Source organism: Capsicum annuum, chromosome 8 (genome assembly GCF_002878395.1).
Source record: "Capsicum annuum cultivar UCD-10X-F1 chromosome 8, UCD10Xv1.1, whole genome shotgun sequence".
NCBI lineage: Eukaryota > Viridiplantae > Streptophyta > Magnoliopsida > Solanales > Solanaceae > Capsicum > Capsicum annuum.
Genome location: NC_061118.1, coordinates 112680870 through 112703667, shown reverse-complemented (window position 1 = coordinate 112703667; position 22798 = coordinate 112680870). Strand labels below are relative to the sequence as shown.

Below are 22798 nucleotides of genomic sequence, written 5' to 3'. Positions count from 1 at the left end.
TCGCACAAATGAAAAGAAGGAGAAAAAATGAAAAGAAAAAACGAAAAAAAAAGAAGGAGAAAAAATGAGAGAAGAAATACAAAAAAATAAAAGGAGAGTAATAGAAAATAGAAAAAAAAATGAAGAAGAAAAAAAGAAAAGGAAAAAAGAAGAAGAAAAAGATGAAAAAAAAATGAAAAAGAAAAAAGTGAAAATAGAAAAAAGAAAGAGAAAACAAAAAAAACGGAAAAGAAAAAATGAAGAAAAAATTTGAAAAAAGGAGAGTAATAGAAAATAGAGAAAAAGAAAAAATACACGAGAGAGACTATAAATTGTAATTAGGGATAATGAATAGGCAAGAGGGTGCTATGGATTATAATTAATTGAAACTTAGGTTAAGTATGGTAATTTGAAGTCTATGTTTGCTAAATTTTGTAGTTATCTTTAATATTAAATTTTTATATAATATAAATATCTTATATAAGCATGTCATATATGATTTTTAATAGTACTATATATTTGATGTAATATAAACATATTTTTTTTTACATCTCAAATGTATTTTTTAATACTACATTTATTTGGATTTTTTCATATTATTTGATCAATGTTTTTTCAATTGTCAGACATTGGTAAGTATATACCATGTCAAAATATAAATTTTATATGGAAAAGATCAAAAATACCCTTCAACTATTAAAATTAGCTTAAGAATACTCTTCGTTTATCTATTGGGTCAACAATGTTCCTTCGTCTATCTTTGCGGATCGAATATACCCTCACAATTAACAAACTTTTTTAAAATCCTAGTTAGAAATTCTATTGAACACGTGACAATTTTTTATTAGTTATAAATTAAATTAATTAAAATACTAAATTAAATTCAGATTTAATTAAAATATCCCACCTAAACCCGATCCACACCATTAAACCGCCCCAACCTGTAAAATCAAAAGGGTATTTTGACAGCAAAACCTAATTTCACCCCTAAACCACTGAATGCAATCTTGATAGCACGAATTTTGATGAAAGTGACGGTGAAGAAGCCCATACTCGATGAATCTTATAGTTTCGGGTTCGTTTGATGAGACTTTTCGGGTCTGGGATGTGAAAACTGGTAAGACGAATCATGTGATTTGGGTGCATTCGATGCCGGTAACTTCGGTTCATTTCAATAAAGATGGGTCGTTGATTTTTTCGGGTAGTCATAATGGTTCTTGTAAGATATGGAATACGACATCTGGGGTTTGCCTTAAGAGCCTTATTGATGATAAGGTTCCTGCAGTTTCTTTCGCCAAGTTTTCACCTAATGGCAAATGCATTCTTGTTGTCACCCTTGATAATGCTGTTGTAAGTATTTCAAAACAAGTTCTTTTTTACCTCAACTAATTTTACGCAATGCCTGCAACCAGGTATGATGTAACTCTCTCCCCCAAGGTTAGGACAAATTGGAAGAAATTACCTAATGATTTTGTTTTTGTTTTCGCTGTGATTTGAATTTAAAACTTGGGATATACTATTTTGAGTGTGTATATCATTTACTAGTTATTCATTTGGCTTGATTTGGTGGTCTCCAAGAAACTGTTTTTTATGATTTATGATTGGAAAAAACCAACAGCTGCTCAATGTGGACTGGGAACTTAGTTAAGAACAGAACATTAACAGAAGCAACGAATTCTACCAAGTCCTATGTTGCTCTGACTCTTCAAGAATGATGTTGCACCCATGTCGAATTCTTCAAAAGTACACTACTTTTGAAAAATCCGACAACACCCATTGATGTTTTTGAAGAGTCGAGCACATAACAAGCAACTAGTATCAGTTAAGCGTAGTTGTTTGTTTAAGTGGCTTAGTTGCTTTTGTTGCACTTACATCAGGTTTTGGATAAGTGTAAGATTTAGACAACTTGTAGGATTAGATGACCTCTTATGCCTTACTGACAGAACACAAATTGGTTCAAGTATTTGAGCAAAATGACTATGAATAAAATGAGTTATTTCATTAGGTAAAAACAGCTCAATCGGCAAGACGAAGCTCACTTCTTCTTCTCCTCTCAATTTCATGGCACTCCAGCACCCGGCTTTTGGTACACTAACGACTCCAGCTCAAATGAAGTTGGATTTTAGCAGTTTCAAATGCTACGACCACTTTTGTCCTATTAGTGTCTCAAGGTTGAAGCAGCTTCCTCGGAGAATTCTTGGCAAGTAATTCCTCTTTTCTAACCTCCCTAGTAATCTCTCTGTTTTTATTCTTCAATTTTGGAGTATTTTATTTAATTTGATTTCTCTTGAGGTCAATAATTCGGATATTTCAGTTAATTCGATACAAATTCAGTTTGAATTCAACTACTTTTTGATTTTTTCAGTTTATTTGCTACAACTTTGATTACTTTTAAGATCAATATCTCGGAAATTTCAATTATTTGGATACAAATTCAGCTGAACTCAAGTACTTTATCCTATACTACAAGTACACTAATCATTTCACTTTAGATTGATATTAACTTTGGAGTTTGGTAAAATCAGATCTTATTACCATGTGACTTTTTAGTAATAGGAAACAACTTTTGTTGATTCTTTTGGTTCTTAAATCACTCTTATTTGTTTATTTTTTCACTTATTAACCTTGGCTTTTCCCAACATCTAAGCAGCCTTTGAATGCAAAGTGTGCCTTTCTTTATATGGTATATTGAGTCAAAATGCAATGGAAAGAGTCATCTATCCAGTTGCGCTCTTATTCTTCCTTCTATGTAAGCATAATAATTTTACAGTAGACAAAAGATGGAGTATCTATACGTCATATTCCATAGTTCAGCATTCAAGATTCTTCTAGCTATCTCATGTGGTTTACTTAATTTATAGGTTTTTGCCCAAGGACGTTCGCTCGCGAAGAGGTGCAACAGATGGCAGTGAGCCCTGTAGTGCAGTTATCTCCATTGTATGGAAGTTTATGCAAGAAGACTGTTGGTTATCAAGTTAACAAAAAACTGGCTACTGTTTTCTTTTTCGTATGTGAGAAATTAGATGGTGCTGTTTCTCCAGAATATTGAGGAGAAGCATTTAATGTACAGAAGTTAAAATATATGAATAAAATAAGTTATTTCATTCATATCTTCTAGACTGTTTTATCTCTATTTTCTTCTCTGCAATCATATATTAACAATACATTGAATGCTACTGCTTTTAATTTTGTCTGATTAAGGAGCGTTGCCAGTGAAGTAGTCCCTTGGAAGGGAAAAAGATCCGAGGGGCTAAAATTTATTGGTCATTAAAGTAGCACCATCTCCTTAAATGGAAAGATAAGATACTTGTGAATACGAGGTCAAACAAATGACTAAATTCTAAACATATAGATCAAACATACAACCATCCATACATGCCCTGCTGCATACAACCATCAATGCATGCCCTGCTGCATACAATCATCCATATTCTGCTCTTACAGAAAACGAATATGAGATGCATGCAGTGCTGCATACAACCATCCATACCCTGCTCTTACAGAAAATTGTTACCCAAAGCATATCTCCAAACTTATTGACCCCTACATTTAGCTTAGTACCATGTAGTCATAGCAACATTAAGTTGGTCAAATCTGGTAGTGTCAGCAAACTAAAAATGGCTTACCTTGGGGTAAGTGTACCACCATGCCCCGATTATAGTCATCACTACTACAGTGGTTGCAGCAGTCATCAACATTGAGTTAGAAATGCTTTCCTAATTTTTCAGATGAGGCAAAATACTCTGATGCCGGCAAAACTCAGATTTCACCACACAAAAGAGATAGGACACCTGAATTAAGACCAACTCAAATAGAATTACACTAGTTTTGACATAGAATTAGTTTAGAATTAATGCCATCACACTCAACAACTATATCGTTACTTACAGCTCGGTATACCCAAAAATCACAAGCCTACATCATCGCCATTGACATATATGACAATCACTTGTTCCTTAATACAACTACTAAAAAGTCTAATTAGCAGCAAAAAAACAACAACAAAATATGAAGTATAGCTGATTCTTTCTTCTCCCTTGAAATCAAAAATAACAACTTCTCCCCTATTTCTTTCCACCCCTCTTTGTCTTCAGTTTGCCTACTCTTTTTTCCTTTTCAATATTCAATTGGTTTGAAGTTATGGCTGTGTTGCCTTTGTAAGCCAACTTTTTTGGCGAATACGACAAATTTGTAGGTATACTCGCACCATTTTCATCTCCCTTGAAGCCAATCTTCCTAGTACCAGTTGGTTGATGCGGAATCTTTTTAGCTTCAAGCCTAGTCTTAGCTTCAGAGATTCTCTTAGGTTGTATAGTTGGCTGCTCATCCTCTTCGGATTCATCTCCATCTGTATCAGTAACTGCAGCACTTGAAGGCGCAACATGTAGCTCAGGTCCAACAGATTTATTCTTTGACCTTGAAGCTCCAACAGATTTTTTTGGCATTTGTCTTTGGGTTTGAACTGCCAGTAGATAGACAAACATGTTGAGTAGAATGGTTGGTCTGTTGACTTGAAGAAGCAACACAACCAGGAGTAGGCATGAAGACACCAGATTCTTGGCTATCTCGGGGTGCTAACACTAGTACATCTTGGACTGGTTCTGTAGTTATGTCAATATATGATAACAGATCAATGTCATATCCTTCCCAAGACTGATGCATTTTTTTTTGTGTAGACAAGTTGAGGAGATAAGACCCATTTTCCCCCATAATTAAATACTATATCCACTGTATCAACCATTCTTCAATAAATTCACATGAAAAATAATAAAGAATTGAAATTGTCAGACAACTATATGAGTAAAAACAAACAAAAAGTAGGGAATCTAACATTATTTAATGTGGAAACAAGAAGATAAAGTAGTAGGGAATAGAAACATACCTTTAAAACAAATGGATACCAATAAACATGAAAGGGGCCCATTTGAATAGAAAATTCAAAACATGCCTTTCAAACGCACAAAATTGAGACAACAGTTGCACAAGAATCTGAAATAAATAAAAAACCTTCAAAACAATACAAAAAATCGATACCAATATCGTAAAATACTAACATCTCAATTCCATGTTTTGTTTAATAGAGACACGAGGACTTCATAAAAAGCCTTAAAATCAGAATATAAAAATTACAAAAATAAAGAGAAAATCGTAGAATTTCACCGACACCAAAATTATAAAAACCTTAACTTGATAGTACAATGGAATCCAAAACTAATTAGTTGTATAAACAAGCATATAAAACAACAAAAACTTATAAAATGTGTTCATATTCATTAGGTCGGGTAGGATTTCAAAATACACTAAACCCTAACTAAACTCAAACATTATATGAATACTACAGAGCTTACTTGAATACTATAGATTAATGAGCGTAGAAGGTAAATCTTCGTCGAGAATGGGCTTCTTCACCGTCATTTTCATCAAAATTCTGGTATCAAGACCGCATTCAGTGATTTAGGGGTGAAATTAGGTTTTGCTGTCAAAATACCCTTTTGATTTTATAGGTTGGGCGATTTAATGGTGTGGGTCGGGTTTGGGTGGGGTATTTTAATTAAATCCGATTTTAATTTAGTATTTTAATTAATTTAATTTATAATTAATAAAAAATTGCCACGTGTTCAATAGAATTTCTAATTATGGTTTTAAAAAATTCTGCTAATTGTGATGGTATATTTGATCCACAAAGGTGGATGGAGGGGTATTGTTGGTCCAATAGATAAACAAAGGGTATTCTTGAGACAATTTTAATAGATGAAGGGTATTTCTGACCCTTTCCCAAATTTTATATATCGTATCAATATAATATTCAAATAAATAAATAAAATGTATCATATATAAATATAATATTCAAATAAATAAATAACATATATAATATATAAATATAAGATATATGCATCAAACTTAATTTATATAGAAAATATATAATTTATCACATATATTAAAATAATATATGTAATATCAAAATTTGAATGTCAAAAAGAAAAAAGAGAGAATTTTTCCAAGAAAATTTTAAACAAAAAGAGAAGAAGATATTTTAGAAAAAGGAAAATGAAATTTTTTTCAGCTGCACTATTTTAGGGATTTTTTTGGGGTTAAAAGGACACGAATTATGTAGAAAATAAAATAAGTTGTTATCCTTATAATAGTCATTTGAGATTTAATACAAACTAGTTCGAAATTTTCCCATGAAGTGAATTAGAACAAGTTTTAGTTCTCCTAACAAAATAAGTTCCTACAATATCTGCCCAAACTGCCTATTGTGCACACATCAGTGGAACTTTAAAAAAGTTGATTTCCAGTTGAACCACAGAGCCTGCTCCCATTTTTGCTAAGGCATCAACAACACCATTCTTTTCTATGAAGCAATGTGACACCACCGGATTTTCTATTCTTCTTAGTCTTAACCTGCATTTATCAATAATGGAGTTATAATGTAAATTGACCACCGATAACATAGAGATAACCTCTTTCGAATCAATGTTCATTTCCACAGGTAGAAACTAGTGGTCCTCTACCATTTTTAGTCCTTCTATGAGAGCCATTAGCTCTATATGATTGTTGGTGGTCCATGGGAAGCCTTTGGAGAATCCTAAAATCTAGCCTCCATTAGAATTTCTTACTATTTCCTAATCACCCATTTTCCGGTGTTACCTAGATAGGAACCATCATGTTTAACTTGAATAGACCTTCAGTGGGGCAGAATCCACTTCACATTAATGTTAATGCATCAAGTAGAGGGATTGTTGGAGCATTCCAAGTGAGTCTGTTCAACAATTTCATCATAAAGTTGATTGAAGAAAAACTTGTCTTTTTTTTTCTAAAGACATTGTGATTTCTATTCTTCAGAGTGGTGATTACAAACCCCACAATTAGGAATGATAGGGATCCCCATTTGGATAGAGTGAGGTTGGTTGGCTGTCCAAATCCACTAAAAATTATCTTGAGAAGGATTTCTATGAATAGTTTTGGAATCAGCTATAAGGGTGTAGGTGCTCGTACTAGAGAAAAGGCCATTATCGTTTAACCTTCATATAAGTTGGCCAAAGGATATTCTGGGTTTATATGAAAAAAGACATTGGATGTTGAGGGAAAAATCAGTGGGAAGTTGATGAGAAAAGTCCCTAAAGTTTCAATCCCCTCTATTCCAAATATCAACAAACTTTAACTTGGCCTGGGAGATGCTAAGAGGGCCTTAGATCAAGTTCCTTAGAGGGTCAAGGTTGGGAATACATCTTTATATCTAGAAGTTAATCTTGTCACCAATGTGGACAATCCATTGGGCACCTTTCTTATAGTAACCCCATCTATCATGGATGTTCTTGTAGGTTCTAGAAGCATTAGGTTTGCAGGTCATATAATGGTTGTTGTATTTGTTATAGAGAATGTTTTCCCAGAGGATATTATGATTATGGGCGTACCTCTAAGCAACGCTAGTAAGCATAATGTCATTCTTAAAAGGAACCTTTTGCAAACCTAACCCACCATATTTTTAGGCAGGGTAAGAATATCCCATCTTACCAAGTGCATTCTTCTTTTCTTAATGGTAGTTCCCAAATAAATTTTCTTTGGGTCCTATCAATGATAGAGTGGATTTTACTAGGGAGAGAGATGTATTACATAACATGGGTGAGAACACTGCTTAGAGAAGATTTTGTAAGGGTGTCCCTTCCAGCTATATTGAGGAATTTAGTTTCCAACCAGTAACCTTGGTGTTGAGGTTATCGACAATGAATTGGAAATATCTATTACAAGGCTTGTCATGAAAAATAGGGAAACCCAAGTATTTCCCAAAGGATTCTTTGGTTTGAATAGAGAGAAGATTTGTTAGGAGATCTTTTTTCTCAGGGGGCAGTTCTTTGAGAAGATTACTTTGGACTTGGAATGTTAATCTTTTGGTCAAGTAAAGGCTGAAACAGTCAAGAATTCTGTTGATAGTGGAACAATTTCCTTCAGTAGCCTTTGTAAAGAGGGTTAGGTCATCAACAATGAATAGGTGGGAAATTTTTTAGCCCCCTGTGCTGATAGAGATAGGTTGATAGTTTAAGATATTCACTTCATGCTTAATTCTCCTAGAGAAGAGATCCACGTATATGATTAATATGTAAGGGGATATAAAATATCCTTGTTAGAAACTTCTTATGGTGAGAAGCATTCAGTTCTTCAACCATTAGTCAATATAGAAATAAAAGAGGAGAAGATATAATACATGATGAGAGAGTTCAGCTTGGGAGGGAGGTTGAAAAAGTGAAGGGCCTGTATAATGAAAAATCATTCAAGTTTGTCAAAATCCTAATCAAGATCAATTTTAAAATTCATGTTGGCCTACTTACCTTTTAGTTTATGAAAGTGGAAGATGGCCTTTTAGACAATAATGACATTATTTGAGGTCCTTTTATTATGGAGGAAGCTGGATTAGCTCTGGCCAATAATCTTAGCCAAATGAGGTTTGAGCCTTATTTCTATGATCTTGGTGATGATTTTATATTGGGTGTTGTAGAGCCCAATGGGTTTGAAGTTCCTGAGATTTATGGTTTTAGTATATTTGGGGATAAGGCAGAGATAGGTAAAATTAACCTTTGCCTCTATGGAGCTAGAATTGAAGTTGTTAATACAAAACTTGTTAACAGATTGGCCCATAATGTCCCAATAACTTTGGTGTATGAAAGAATGGATACCATTAAGCCTCGGGGCCTTGGTAGGCTTAAAAGAGAAAATGATTATTTTAATCTCTTCAGGGGTAGCAATACTATCTAAAAGAGCATGATCCTCATCTCTTATGGATCTCCAGAAGAGAGGTAATCCTGGAATCTAAGGGTGGAGGTAATATCTTTAGTGCTAAAGAGGTTAATATAGAAATAAAGGATAAAAAATTTAATGGCATCAAGGGAATAGTTCCAGTTGCCTTATTCTCTTTTAGATAATTAATCTTGTTTCTTCTCCTCCTGTTAAGAGTGTAATTGTAAAAGTATTTAATATTTTTATCACCTTCAATGAGCCAGTTAATTTTGGATTTGAGTCTCTAAAATTCCTTCTCATGCCTAAGGATGGAACAAAAGTCCTTGGTGAGACACCTCTTAAGCTCTTGAAGGTGGTAGATATAAGGGTAATTGGGGATTTTTGGATCCCAACTAGCCCATCAAGAATATTCTTCTTCTAGTGCAAGATATTCCCAAAGGTTTTTCTATTCCAAATCATAACATGAGACTCAAAGTAAGGGATGTCCTAAGTAAGAGGGTTTTTGAGTCAAAAGTGTTTTTGACCATATGGATGAAACTAGGGTGGAGCGCCATATTATTTCTATTCTAAAGGTTTTATCAAGGATTAGGGGGAGGGGGTTCTCTTAAGTTTCACAAGAAAAATATAGTGATCAGAGTGAGTTCTGGGAAGGTAGGTAACAAAACCTTAAAAAAAAAATGAATCCAGACCTTATTAGAAAGCCATCTATCTAGTCTCTCAAGGGCAATGCTATTTATATTACTATATATTTTATTGGCCCAGATAAATTTGCTGCCTTTGAAACCATGATCAATTAGACTAAAAAGATTGATACAGTCCCAGAAAGCAGTGGCCCTAGTATTGTTAATACTATTGCCACCAAATTTCTCAAAGGCCTTAAGTACTTCATTAAAGTCTCTTCCTATAAGCCAAGGGATATGGGGGGAATCTTTTATTGTATTAGCAAATTCAATCAGCTTAGCCTAGAGGGTCTTTCTATCTTTAAAAAAATGTACTATCATAAATTACTCTAAGAAACCAAGATGAAGGAGGATTATTTAACTTAACAAAAATATGAATTCTTTAAGGGAACACATCAACATCCTGGATTCTGAGGGTTGAATTGTCCCACATGATGACAATGCCACCAGAGTTCCCTAAAGTGGGGAGTTGGATTTAACTGTTGTAAACTAGGGCTTCAGCCAGGGCCTTATGGTCAGACATTCTGGTCCTAAGAAGGGCTATGAGGAATGGTCTATGTATGTTAACCATAGACTGACTGTGCCTTCTGAAATCGACATTATTGTCCCTTCTAACATTCTATATGATTGTACTCATCATAGATGGGGAAGTCGATTGTTGTGGCTCCTCTATTATCCCTTTGCCCTTGTCTTGTAGGAAGGGATTTGTAGTCATTGTTTATTTTTTATTCTTGGATACAAGGCTCACCCTTGGTGGAATAGAAAATAACTGTTCCTAGGAGGTTGAATTCTAAGTTAAACTTATTGAGTTCCAGGGGAAATAACACTATTATAAGTTCACTGATAAGGTCCTCAAAGATTTGAAAGATAGGTCTTTCTAGAGTAATGACCTCTACTTTTTGACCCTTAAGAGAAGATAAAATCCTTTCTATTTTACTGTTTTTCTCTTTTATGACCTCTATAGTCTTGGATCGCTCCATCATTTTCATAGATAATGGGTGATAAGAGAGTTATGATGTACTCACTCAGATGTTAGTCTGTGGGAGGTCCCCAGAGCTTCTCACAAAAACTGTGCCCTTTGACAGGAGGTCTGGTATCTTTGAAGGGGGAGAGGGTTTAAGGGATAGACTTTGACCTATGTTGTTTAGTTCTTCCAAAATTAGTTTCGAGCAGAGATTCAAAGAGAGATTTTGGCTGAAGATGCTCATCAAGGTGGTCATCCAAACATTCTGACCATACTTTATTAAACCTTGATTCAGACCCCTTCTTATTAATTAGGCTAGGTATAGTGGGTCCTAGATTAGGATAATGATGGATCTCTTCTTCACCTATAAGTGTAACCACTTATTGTGATAGACGAATCTCTAACCAAGATATTAGGTGATGGTCTGTTCCTAGTGGTTTGGTATGTAAATCATAGGTGGTAGAAGATTTTGGCATAGGGATGCCATTAGTGGAAACCTTAGTGGAAGGAGAGGCAATAAAAGTAGTAGCTGATTGAGAAGGGAGAGTTGGGTTTGTAGTTTTAGAATTATCCATTGGTTGAGTGTAAAGATTTCATCATTATTGGTATAGGCTGTATTAAGTGATTAGCTATTAGAAGTGACAACTACAGAGTTGTAATTGAAAGAAGTTAACAATTTAGTAGAAAGAGTTATTGGAATTTGGATACTAGAAGGAGAGAGGGAGTGAGAAAAATTAGGGCACTTTTCCAACTCAACCTTTAAAGGAGCATCCCTTAATCTAAGAGATATATTGGAAGTGGGTTGGATAGTAATGGGTCCAAATAGAAGAAAGTCCATGGGTACCATAGAGGCTGAGCCTTCTTAGGCTAGATTTTTTTAGTTGGCCCATGGTCTATGTGCCCTTTTTATTGATTTTGGAGGACTTCCTGCTCAGTGATCTTAGATTTGGGAACAAATTTGAGTTTGATTAAAACAGTGACCTTCCATACTCCGGAAGACTCCATTTCATGTTATGGACTTCTTTTCATACTTTTATTTATTTCTTAGACTTTGGTTTGGCTATGGTTGGGTGCACGTCCTGGCCGGATGTTCTTAGATTTCTGTTAGAGGCTTTATGTGACTATTATGGGCATGGGCAGTTTCAGTATTGGTGTCAACCTTGGCATTAGTATTGGTATTAGGGATGACACCGGTTGGATATTTGGTTGGCTATGGTTATGAACTTCTTTAAATGCCTTTCAGTTATAATTGTTCTATCTTGTTATATGTTTGAAATTCATCTGAACTACAGTATAAAGCAGTTATGGTTGGGTATTAGGGGCGGTCTCCGATCCGGGTTGGACTTGAGATTCCTGACATGACTAGGCCCTAGTTCAGGCGTGTTAGATTGGTATCAGAGCCCTAGGTTCATGGTCAATTAGGAGTCCACAAAGCTGTGTCAAGTATTGTCTCTTTTAAGGAGATGTAGAATACCACATTTATCAGGGAGAGGCTACGAGACATTTAGGAATGTTTCTCTTTCTTATGTTCTATTTTTACGCTATAGAGTATAAGGTCCTGAATTCCCCTCTAATTCCTATTTGTTTATTTCTTAGATCATGCCTTCTCGATGATCTAAAGCTCATGGAAATTTCTCTGTCCTATCTAAGGAAAATATAGATGGGAAAAATTCTACTTATGGGGTCCAAACTCGGTCTAGGGGTCAACCTCCTGATTGTTCTCCTAGAGTTCTACCGGTTACCTCCATTCCTCCTTTAGTTCCTCAGGCTGATATGATTAATACTGAGTTTCATCAGTCTATTCATATGTTGACACAGTTGGTAGCTTCTCAAACTGGTCATGGTGCATCTGTTACTCTATCTTCGTAGGCCACAAGGTTTGGTCAATTCATGAGGTTGAATCCTCCAAGCTTTACTAGTATTAAGGTGGAGGAGGATCCTCAGGGTTTTTTGGATGAGATGGAGAAGATCTTTTGTGTTATGTATGCCACGAATATGGAGGGTGTGGAGTTTTCTGTCTACCAGTGGAAAGATGTGGCATACTAGTTATAACGCTTCAATTTTTTGGAACTGGAATGCCACATGGTGCTCATGATCCCAAAGGACCATGAGCTAACCCTCTTCTGATATCTATACCTGAGCACTGCATAATACAATAACATAAATGCAAAAAATAGTAAAAACTTTCCATAAGGTTCAAACATCTAAAATACTAAAAATTGAAAACTAAATACTAATACATCTGTCTGAAAAAACCTCTAACTGTATGAACTGTGGAGTTGATGGGACATGTCCCCAACTAACTCTGTCTACTGAAAATAAATTGAATCTAATGAAGTACTGAAATAAGAAACATCCTTGGATGATAAGGACTCATGCTATGTCTACCGCTGCTGATTGAGTCTGGATTTCTAAGGGTACTCTGGATCTCGTGCTTCTGAACCTATGATGTCAAATAAAACACCACAGCGCAAATGCATTAGTACGTTTGAATGTATTGAGTATGCAAATGGGGTAAAGCTGAATGAAAGGGCTTATGCATGAACACAACTTAACTGAATGATATGCAAAAGTTGGATTAGCATATATAGAGAATCTATAACTACTTAACATACTGTGACTGAGCATACTGGGACTAAATCTGATAACTTGTTCTGAATCTGAAACTGATTCCCATACTTATTAATACTAATAAACTGGATGACTGAGTCTACTGATAATGGATATCGACTGGCTAAATTTAAGATCAAACTTATCTAGCGGGATGACCTCTAGATCTTTTGATAATGATTAAGATTTACTAAGTTTGAGATCCGGCCTTATTGACGGGTGATCTATAGAACTGATAATGATAATACTCAACTGAATCTGAGACTGAGATCAAGCCTACTTGATGGGTGATCTCAGTAGGTATTAATACTGAATAACTTTGTGTGAGATCAGGCCTATCTAACGGGTGGTCAATAAATCACTGGAACTATCTGAGTTCCTTACTGAGATAGATGACTGTATATGATAGTCCTGATTTTTGAGTTCTACTCTGAAGACTGATACTGAAACTGCAACTATGGGAGTGCTCACTTAACCGACATGCCCTGAATTTGAATTGGTGGGGTTCAACCTGTAACCCCAGTTGGAAGGGTGTTAATACCATGCCACGGGTAAATACCTCTCTGGTCAAGCCTATCTGATAGGTGACCCTCATAGGAAGTCAAGCCTAAGGCAGTATAATAGTCAAGCCTCTCTGACGGGTGACTCCTACATCCTATGCTGGCTACGCAGTTCTAGAGTTTAGGGATTGCTACTAATGACTCTACCTCTTTGACGGGGATTCACCATCCCTGCACTTGCTCGGTACTAGTTCCTACTCCCAACTGAAAGACTCTGAACTGATTCTTAGAATTTGTACTTGAACTGAACTGAAGTTGTTACTAAGTTTCTTACTTGACTGAGCTGACTGTGTTCACTTGGTTCCGTTATCTGATGGAATACTACTAAATCTATTATCTGACTGAATGATACTAAGTTCTAAATTGATTTCTTGAATGCTACAGAGATATGAGCTGAGTACTGAACTGAAGCTTGAATGATAATGATACTTAGATTACAGAGATTTCTTAAGTTCTATAACTGTCTGAGAGTTCTGAATTCTGTAACTGACTGAGTTCTACTGATCATAGCACGATTGAGATTATCTTGAGACTGACTCGGCTCTTGGTAGACAGTTATATTCTTTTGGGTACAAGTACCCCCAAGACTCAATGGAAGGAAAATGACACACATGATACTTCTTGATCATAGGACTAACATCCACAATTCATAATACCATAAGTAGGGCATTTCATACTACACATGGTTCTCAACACCTTATACATGAAAGGGAATACATATAAAATGGGTATACTTGCATACCTCAACATCATGTGCATTCCATATCACAACAACTCATAACAACAATACATATCAATAACATGGAATTCATGTGGAAACATAAGGAATAGAATATGGACTTGTCATTTAAGCACTATTAAGTCATAAAAACATGGATTCCAATTCTCTATCGTCACTGGGGGGCTGGAATTGATGGATTTCTACCTAAGGCTGACGACATTTGTGATAAGTCGTCACACTGTGATAAGTTATCAAGAATATTGTCACTCAGTTTTCCAGGCTGACATGCTGGAGTAAAATGAGTATAACTTTTTACCCCGGTATCAGATTTGAGTGAAATTAGTATCATTGGAAAGATAATTCAAAGATATTTCATTTGACATATAGAAGGTCCTCTAATTATATATATATATAAGGAGTTATGTTTGATTGAAGTTGACCTAAGTTTTGACGCTCACTAAAACTTGAACGATAGGAAAGCTTTCAACTTGTCCTTAAGTTAGGGGACCTCTATGATCTAAATTCATGCTCAAATAGATTCCCACACTAAATAATGATTAACACACTAAATTTACATAGGATTTGAGGATTTTGGAATGTCTACGCATATGAATGGCGGATTTTCATTCTAGTCTGAAATATGGGGCGTTACATTATCTTCCTATTGGAATCATTCATCCCCGAATAAAACTTGATAGACTGAGAATACTGATAGACTAAAATTACTTAAAAGACATAAATTTTTGAAACATTACTATATGGATAGAATTAGTGACATGCTAAAAATTCATACTGAACATGCATATTTGATGCATGACTATTTAACGGAATTCTTATACTGAGCATGCATACCTGAAGCATGAAATATATGACTGATCAGTTCCATGAATGCATAACTAGATACACTGATAAGCTAAGCTTCTACTACTGAGCATGCTTATCTAATGCATGAATACTTGACTGAACTGACTCTTAAATACTTGAATGAATATGTACTGATAACTGATACTAGATTTGTAAGAAATATTTGGATATACAATTGAATGGGTTTAAAGACATAAAATCATGGAGAAATTATGGGGTATCTCCCCATTGGGACTCTATGTCCCTCTAAGAAGGCTTACTTTACTGATACACTGGGGCGATGCATAGGGCATCTACAAACTAGATCATGACTAAACCTCGGGAGTCTGAAACTAATGCATATCATGAAGATAAAAGATTCTTACATACCCAAATCTATGTCAAGAAAACTTTCTGGATCATGACGAGTCTGAAGTGAATAGAGTCGGTTTTGATGCTAACCACTATTGGTACTAGGAGTGGTGCCCTACTAACGCGAATCTCTACCTTTCTGAGCTAAAACCCTACACTTCCACACTTTGTAACCTGGCTTACCATATCTAAAATATACCTGACGATTGGCTATGCATGCACCTAGATGGTTCTTGCCACACTCTCTATAAAGCGGATAAGTGCGCTTACTTCCAACACTACTCTAGGCTTTAGAGCCTGGCACCCCATCATGACTGATATCTCTAAAATTTGGTGCAGCCACACTAGCTGAGGATGAAGCTGGGACTGAAGTTTTCTGACTATGGTGAGAACGATTACCACCCTATGACCCAACTAGAGAAAAAATATAACTACCTGCTTTGAATCTCTTATTAGATCCCTCATTCTCCTTAGATTTATCTGTCTCTATCTACTGGGCATGCATCATTAACCTAGCAAGATTCATGTATCTATTGAGCATAGCAATTCTACACTCCTTCAACACCAACCCGGACACACCAGTCTCAAACTTACTCATACTCGTTCTAAGGTGGGCTATCAAGTCAGGAGCATACTTAGCTAACTGGTTAAACTTAATACAATACTCCTTCACTATTATGGAGCCTTATCTCAGGTTCATAAACTCTTCTACCTTAGCGTCTCTCATCTCTAGCAGGAAAAACTTATCTAAGAAGGCATCCTAAAATATCTGCCAAGTCATAGGAGTTGCATCTTCCCCTCTACTCTTCTTCCACAGTACTACCCAATCATGAGCAATATCTTTCAGCCTATAGGATACTATTTTCACACTCTCCTCCTCTGACACATGTATAATCTGGGTGATCTTCTTTACCTCTTTTAGATAAAGCTGTGAGTCCTCACCTGCTATTAACCCAAAGAATTCTGGCGGGTTCATTCTCATAAAATTTTGGATCCTGGCTATGGCTGAATCCCCATCTTACTGAGGTAGGGCTGCAGGCTGACATTTTCCCTAAATACTAGTGGTCACAGCTTAGGCTAACGCCTTAAAAATTTCCTGAAACTCTACATGTGACACATGCTTATTCAAAAAATCTATGGGCTGAGGTGGCTAATTGTTATTCCTATGGGCATTCTCTGCGAGGAGGCATGTTCTGCAAATGGAAGAAGAATAAGGGTTAGACTGAGAGTTCAACTTGATCTTTTTTCTCACTGGCACGACATGAATACTAAAAGAAGGAAAACTGTTCCTAAAACATCTTATAGCCTCTTGTACATAAATGTGGCACGCAATACACCCATGTATAAGACTCTACTAGATGCGGCTTTTAGACTTCCTAGGACACTATTGAACCTTAGGCTCTGATACTAAGTTTGTAACACCCTAATTTCTGGAACCGGAATGCCACACGGTGCTCATGATCCCGAAGGACCACAAGCTAACCCTCTTATGATATTTATACCTAAGAACTGCATAATACAATAAAATAAATGCAAAAACTAGTGAAAGCTTACCATAAGTTTCAAACTTCTAAAATACTCAAAACTAAAAACTGAATACTAATACATCTGTCTGAAAAAACCTCTAACCGTCTAAACTGTGGAGTTTATGGAACATGCCCCAACTAACTTTGTGTACTAAAAATAAACTGAATCTAATGAAGTACTGAAATAAGAAACATCCTCGGATGATAAGGACTCACTACTACATCTACCGCTACTAACTGAGTCTGGACTACTAAGGGTACTCTAGATCTCGTGCTTCTGAACCTATGGCATCAAATAAAATACCATAGCACAAATGCGTCAGTACGTTTGAATGTACTGAGTATGTAAATGGGGTAAAGCTGAATGCAAGGGCTTATGCATGAACACAACTTAACTGAATAATATACAAGAGCTGGATTAGCATCTATAGAGAATCTATAACTACTTAACATACTATGATTGAGCATACTGGGATTGAATCTGATAACTGTTACTGAATATGAAACTGATACCCATACTTATTAATACTAATAAACGAGATGACTGAGTGTACTAATAATGGATATCGACTGGCTGAATCTTAGATCAAACCTATCTAGTGGGATGGCCTCTAGATATTTTGATAATGATTAAAATTTACTAAGCTTAAGATCAGGGCCTAACTAATGGGTGATCTCTGGAACTGATAATGATAAGACTCAACTAAATCTGAGATTGACATCAAGACTACTTGATGGGTGATCTCAGTAAGTATTAATACTGAATAACTTTGAATAATACCAGGCCTATTTAATGGGTGGTCCGTCGGTTCCAGAAAATTGGGGCGTTACACTAGTGGTACAAGTAATGAGATCAATTAAGGGGTAATGATGTTGAGTCAAACCTATGGGAGAATTTATCTACTTTCCTGGACTACTTCTTTCTTTAAGAGTTAAGGGAGGCTAAGGTAGAAGAGTTGTTTAATCTAAAGTAAGAAAAGATGTCAGTCAAGGAGTATGACTTGAAGTTTTACCAGTTATCTTGGTATGCTCCAAAGATGGTTTCTAGCATGAGTGCTACGATGAGAAAGTTCACTTTTGGGTTGTCCTAAGACTTGATATTGGAAAGTAAGAATGCCTTATTGATCAAAGACATGGATATCTCTAGGTTGATTGTGTACATCTAACAAGTATCGAGAGAGAAAAATAAGCAAACTAAGATAGAGGAGAGGCAGGGCAGGAATTTTAGGTTCTCTGAATAAGGTGGTGGCCAATAATAGAGTGGTAGGGATGGTGAAAAGTGGCCCAAGAAGAATTAGGGAAACTTTGGGTCATACTCAATGGCTAGTTCTCCCTACCCAAAGGCATTAGGTGACGGACATTTCTAAGGTGGCAACAAATTTGAGGCACAGAAAGCCCAATCTTAGGCTAGAGGGACCAGTTAGCTCTATCATATACTCCCTACAGGTACTGTCATAGATTATATCGTGGTTATTATGAAGAAAGAAAGGATAAATACTTTAGTTATGGTCAGCCAATGCACATGATTAAGAGCTGTCCAGTGGCCAAGGTTGCTTTGGGGGATAAAAATGTTCCAGTTGCTTCATCATCAGCTCTGATACCAAAGAATGCACTATTTAGTTTTGGCACTAGTCAAAATTGTCTTTATGCTCTCACTACCTAACAAGAATCCGAGGCATCGCCTGATGTCGTGACTGGTATGTTGGAACTGTGTGATGTGTACTATTTACTTAATACAAGGTCCTCTCTCTCTTATGTGACCCCATTTAAAGCTGTGCATTTTGGTTTTAGTTTGGAGTGTGTTTCAGATCTTTTTTTTGTTTCTACCTTGATGGGTGATTCTGTGGTGGCCAGCAAAATCTATAGGGCTTATGGGTATCTGCAGGTGGTTGGGAGACTTTGGTGTATTTTTTTGATCTAGATATGATTAATTTTGATGTCATATGAGGGGTGGCCTAGTTGCACTCGTGCTATGCATCTCTAGACTGTCGGACTGGTAAGGTCATCTTTAAATTTCTTGATGGGTTAATTATTGGTTGGGAAGGTGGTTCCCTAGCTCCTAAGGGGAAATATGTATCATATATTAGAGCTCAAAGATTAATCTCCAAGGGGTGTTTTTATCATCTAGTCCAAATTAAAGATTCTAATTCGAAGAGTTCTTCTTTGCATTCTATACACGTGGTGAATAAATTTCCTGAGGTATTCCTTGATGAACTTTTTGGTATTTCTCTTGATAGAATGATTGAGTTTGAGATCAATCTTGGTCCTGACAGTCGTCCTATTTTTATTCTCCCATATAGAATAGCTCTGGATGAGTTTAAGGAGCTTAAGGAGCAACTAAAGAATCTTTTACACAAGGGTTTCATCTATCCTAGTGTGTCTCCATGAGGTGCACCGGTGTTATTCATACATAAGAAGGATGGTTCTATTCGAAAGTGGATTGATTACCTACTGTTGAACAAGGTGACGGTAAAAAATAAGTATCCCTTCCAAGGATAGGTGATTTGTTTAATCAGTTGTAGGGTGCTAAGTTTTCTTCAAAATTGATCTTTGATTTGGGTATCATTAGTTAAATATTAGGTAGATAGATATTCCTAAGATTGTCTTTCATAACCGGTATGGGAAATTTGAGTATCTGGTCATGTCTTTCGGGTTGACAATACCCCTACGACATTCATGGATTTGATGAATAGGGTCCTCCATCAGTTTTTGTATTTGTTTGCCATTGTTCTTATAGATGACATTCAGGTGTACTCTAAGTGTAAGGTGGATTATATTGATGACCTTTGTATTGCGTTGCAAACCCTGAATGAACAGCAGTTGTATACCAAATTTTCAAAATATGAGTTTTGGTTGTACGTTGTCACTTTTCTGGGTTATGTCATTTTGAATGAAGGGACTATTGTGGATCCCTAGAAAGTTGCATTGGTTAAGAAGTGGCCTAAACTAACGACTCCAAATGACATTTAAAGCTTCTTGGGTTTAGCGGGTTACTATAGGAGGTTTGTGGAGAGTTTTTTACTATAGCTGCTCCATTGACCAAATTGACTCAGAAGAAGGTAAAATTCTTGTGGTCTAATGCTTGTGAGGGTATTTTTGAAAATTTAAAGGATAAGCTAACTTCGACTCTGATTTTGATTGTGGTTTACTGTGATATATCTCGTGTGAGGATTAGTTGTGTTCTGATGCAACATGGAGAGGTAATAGCCTATACTTCCAGATAGTTAAAGGTGTATGAGAGAAATTATTCAACTCATGACTAGGAACTGTTAGCTGTGGTGTTCACATTGCGAATATGGAATTACTATTTGTATGAAGTACATGTGGATATATTTTTTGATCATAAGAGCCTGTAGTACGTGTTTACTTAGAAGGATCTTAACCTCAGGCAAAGAAGATGGCTTGAGCTTTTTAAGGATTATGATATGAGTCTTCACTACCACATAGATAAAATTAATATTGTTGTTGATGCTTTTAGTAAGTTATTCATGGGGAGTTTAGCTTATGTGGATAAGGAGAGGTGGGAGTTGGTGAAGGACATCCACCGTCTGGATAATCTTGGAGTTCGTCTCTTGGACTCCAAAGATGGTGGTGTATTTGTGCAGAAAATAACATGGTTATCTCTTGGTGCTAAAATCAAGGAGAAAAGAGTGTCAAATTACATTATGATGAGGATAAAAAATAATATAGGTGGGCAGAAGATGATGGCCTTCGAGATTAGTTGTGATGGTACTTTGTCATACCAAGGGAGATTATGTGTTTTGATGTAGATAGTTTGCGAGAGAGGATCTTGGCTGAGGCGCATGAGTCATGCTATGTTGTTTATTTTGGTTTGATAAAAATGTATCATGACCTGAAGGAGATGTATTGGTGGAATAATATATTTATGGCCAAGTGTATGGTGTGCCAATAAGTAAAAGTTAAGCACATAACCCAAAGAATTATATCAAGAGATTGATTTGCCTGAATAAAAGTGGGAGGTAATCATCATGGATTTTGTTATTGATATCCCTCAGTCTCGGAATCAATTTGATTCGGTTTGGCTCATTGTGGATAGGATTACAAAGTCAGCCCACTTTATGCCAGTGAGGACTAACTTCTCGGCTGAGGATTATGCAAGGTTGTGCCTTCAAGAGATTATGAAGGTTCATAGGGTGCCTATTTCTATCATCTCAGATCTTGGTATGCAATTTTCATCTCATTTTTGGTGGTCATTTCAGAAAGAGTTAGGGACTAAGGTGAGTCTGAGTACTACTTTTCACTTGCAGTCAGATTGGCAAGCAGAAAGGACTATTCAAATATTAGAGGATATGCTTCGGGCTAGCGTAATTGACTATGGTGGTAGTTGGGGTGAGCACTTACTTCTTGTAGAGTTTTCTTACAATAATAGCTACCACTCTATCATTGGGATAGCTCTTTTTAAGGCATTGTATGGTAGGAGGTGTAGGTTCCCTATTAGGTGGTTTGAGTTTAGTGAGGTAGATATGTTTAGCCCAGATTTGGTTCACCAAGCTATAGAGAAGGTGAAGGTGATCTGGGATAGGCTTAAGGCTTTCCAAAGTTGCAAAAAGTCCTATGCATATATGAGGCAAAGGGACTTGGATTTTGAGGCTGGGGATAGGGTATTTCTGAAGGTGTCTCCCACGAAGGGAGTGATGCAGTTTGGGAATAAAAGGAATCTCAGTCCCTGGTATATGGGTTCTTATGTTATTTTGAGGAGGGTTGGCAATGTTGTATATGAGTTGGAGTTGCCTTGTAGCTTGAGCTCCATTCACCCGGTGTTTCATGCTCTATGTTGAGAAAGTGTGTTGGTGATCCATCCCAGGTTGTGCCTATCAAGGATATTGGCATTTCAGATTTGCTATCTTATTAGGAGATCCCGGTTGAGATCTTGGATCGACAGGTACGTTGATTATAAACCAAAGATGTGGCCTTGGTAAAGGTTCTATAGAAAAACCGTAAGGTGGAAGAGAGGATGTAAAGTCTAAGTATCCGATCCTGTATTCTGCTTCAGAAATTCACATATAAGGTATGTGTTTTTCCTACCATCTTTGTTTTCTAACTTGGTTAAAAGAATGATTAATTTCCTTGCATCTTTGTTTTATGTTCTTGTTAAAGGTATAAAGCTGAATTCCTTGGTGTTCTTTTTTATGTCTTAAATTAAAGAGTAGAGATGTTTGGGGGGTTTGATCATGCTTGTACTACCTTATTCTATTATTCGGGGATGAATGATCTAAGTGGGGGAGAATTGAAACACCCTGGGTTTGGAATTTTGCAAAATTCTTGAGTCTTAAGCTTTCTGATCAACATTCGGATCACCATACTAGTTGTATGGTATGGGTATGGGTACGGGTCAGGTGACCTAATCCATAAGATGTCCAGTGTGTGGTGGTTTAGTTTTTATTATGGTTACGGGTTGGGTGGTAATTAGTCATATATTCATGTGATGAGAGATAAGGTCCAAATCGTATGTTGTCGAGTGTTTAGCGTTGAGGTTCTACGTAGGGTATGACTTAAAGGGTACTTATCGTGTGGTGATGGTATGAGTTAAGCTAAGGAGTCACATGTTGGACATAATATGGTGTCCAACTCTCTGATCAAGAAATGATTAGAGGGTACTACTTGTATGATGTGGATACGAGTTGATAGGTCCAACCATACCCTCCTGCGTCCTTTTTATGATTTAAGTTGGGGGTAGTTTTGATATTTCCCCTTAATAACTCTTTTGGACCCCACAACATAAAACACCTTTGGAGGCTTCCTTAACCTATTATTCACAATCAAACACTCTCAAACTCTTTTAAAAT

General features: G+C 36.3%; 1 protein-coding gene across 2 annotated transcripts; it reads left to right on the top strand.

Moving 5' to 3' along the window:
• Positions 1-960: 960 nt before the first annotated feature.
• LOC107879694 (COMPASS-like H3K4 histone methylase component WDR5B) lies at positions 961-3043 on the top strand. Of its 2 annotated transcripts, none has more exons than XR_007044133.1 (3): positions 961-1329; positions 1985-2183; positions 2841-3043. XR_007044133.1 is itself a non-coding variant. In XM_016726657.2 (3 exons), the coding sequence occupies exons 1-3, from the start codon at positions 1036-1038 to the stop codon at positions 2956-2958; spliced, it is 543 nt and encodes a 180-aa protein (XP_016582143.2). In that variant the 5' UTR covers positions 961-1035; the 3' UTR covers positions 2959-3043. The 2 variants fall into 2 exon arrangements, 1 of the variants encoding a protein (XP_016582143.2); XM_016726657.2 differs by having other exon boundaries at positions 2053-2183.
• Positions 3044-22798: the final 19755 nt, after the last annotated feature.

What these genes read in the sequence shown, in the direction of transcription:
- LOC107879694 (XM_016726657.2), top strand. Translation starts at nt 1,036, where the DNA reads ATGAATCTTATAGTTTCGGGTTCGTTTGATGAGACTTTTCGGGTCTGG. An exon ending in TCACCCTTGATAATGCTGTT is followed by an intron (nt 1,330 to 2,052) that starts GTAAGTATTTCA and finishes ATGGCACTCCAG; the next exon opens with CACCCGGCTTTTGGTACACT. An exon ending in CCTCGGAGAATTCTTGGCAA is followed by an intron (nt 2,184 to 2,840) that starts GTAATTCCTCTT and finishes CTTAATTTATAG; the next exon opens with GTTTTTGCCCAAGGACGTTC.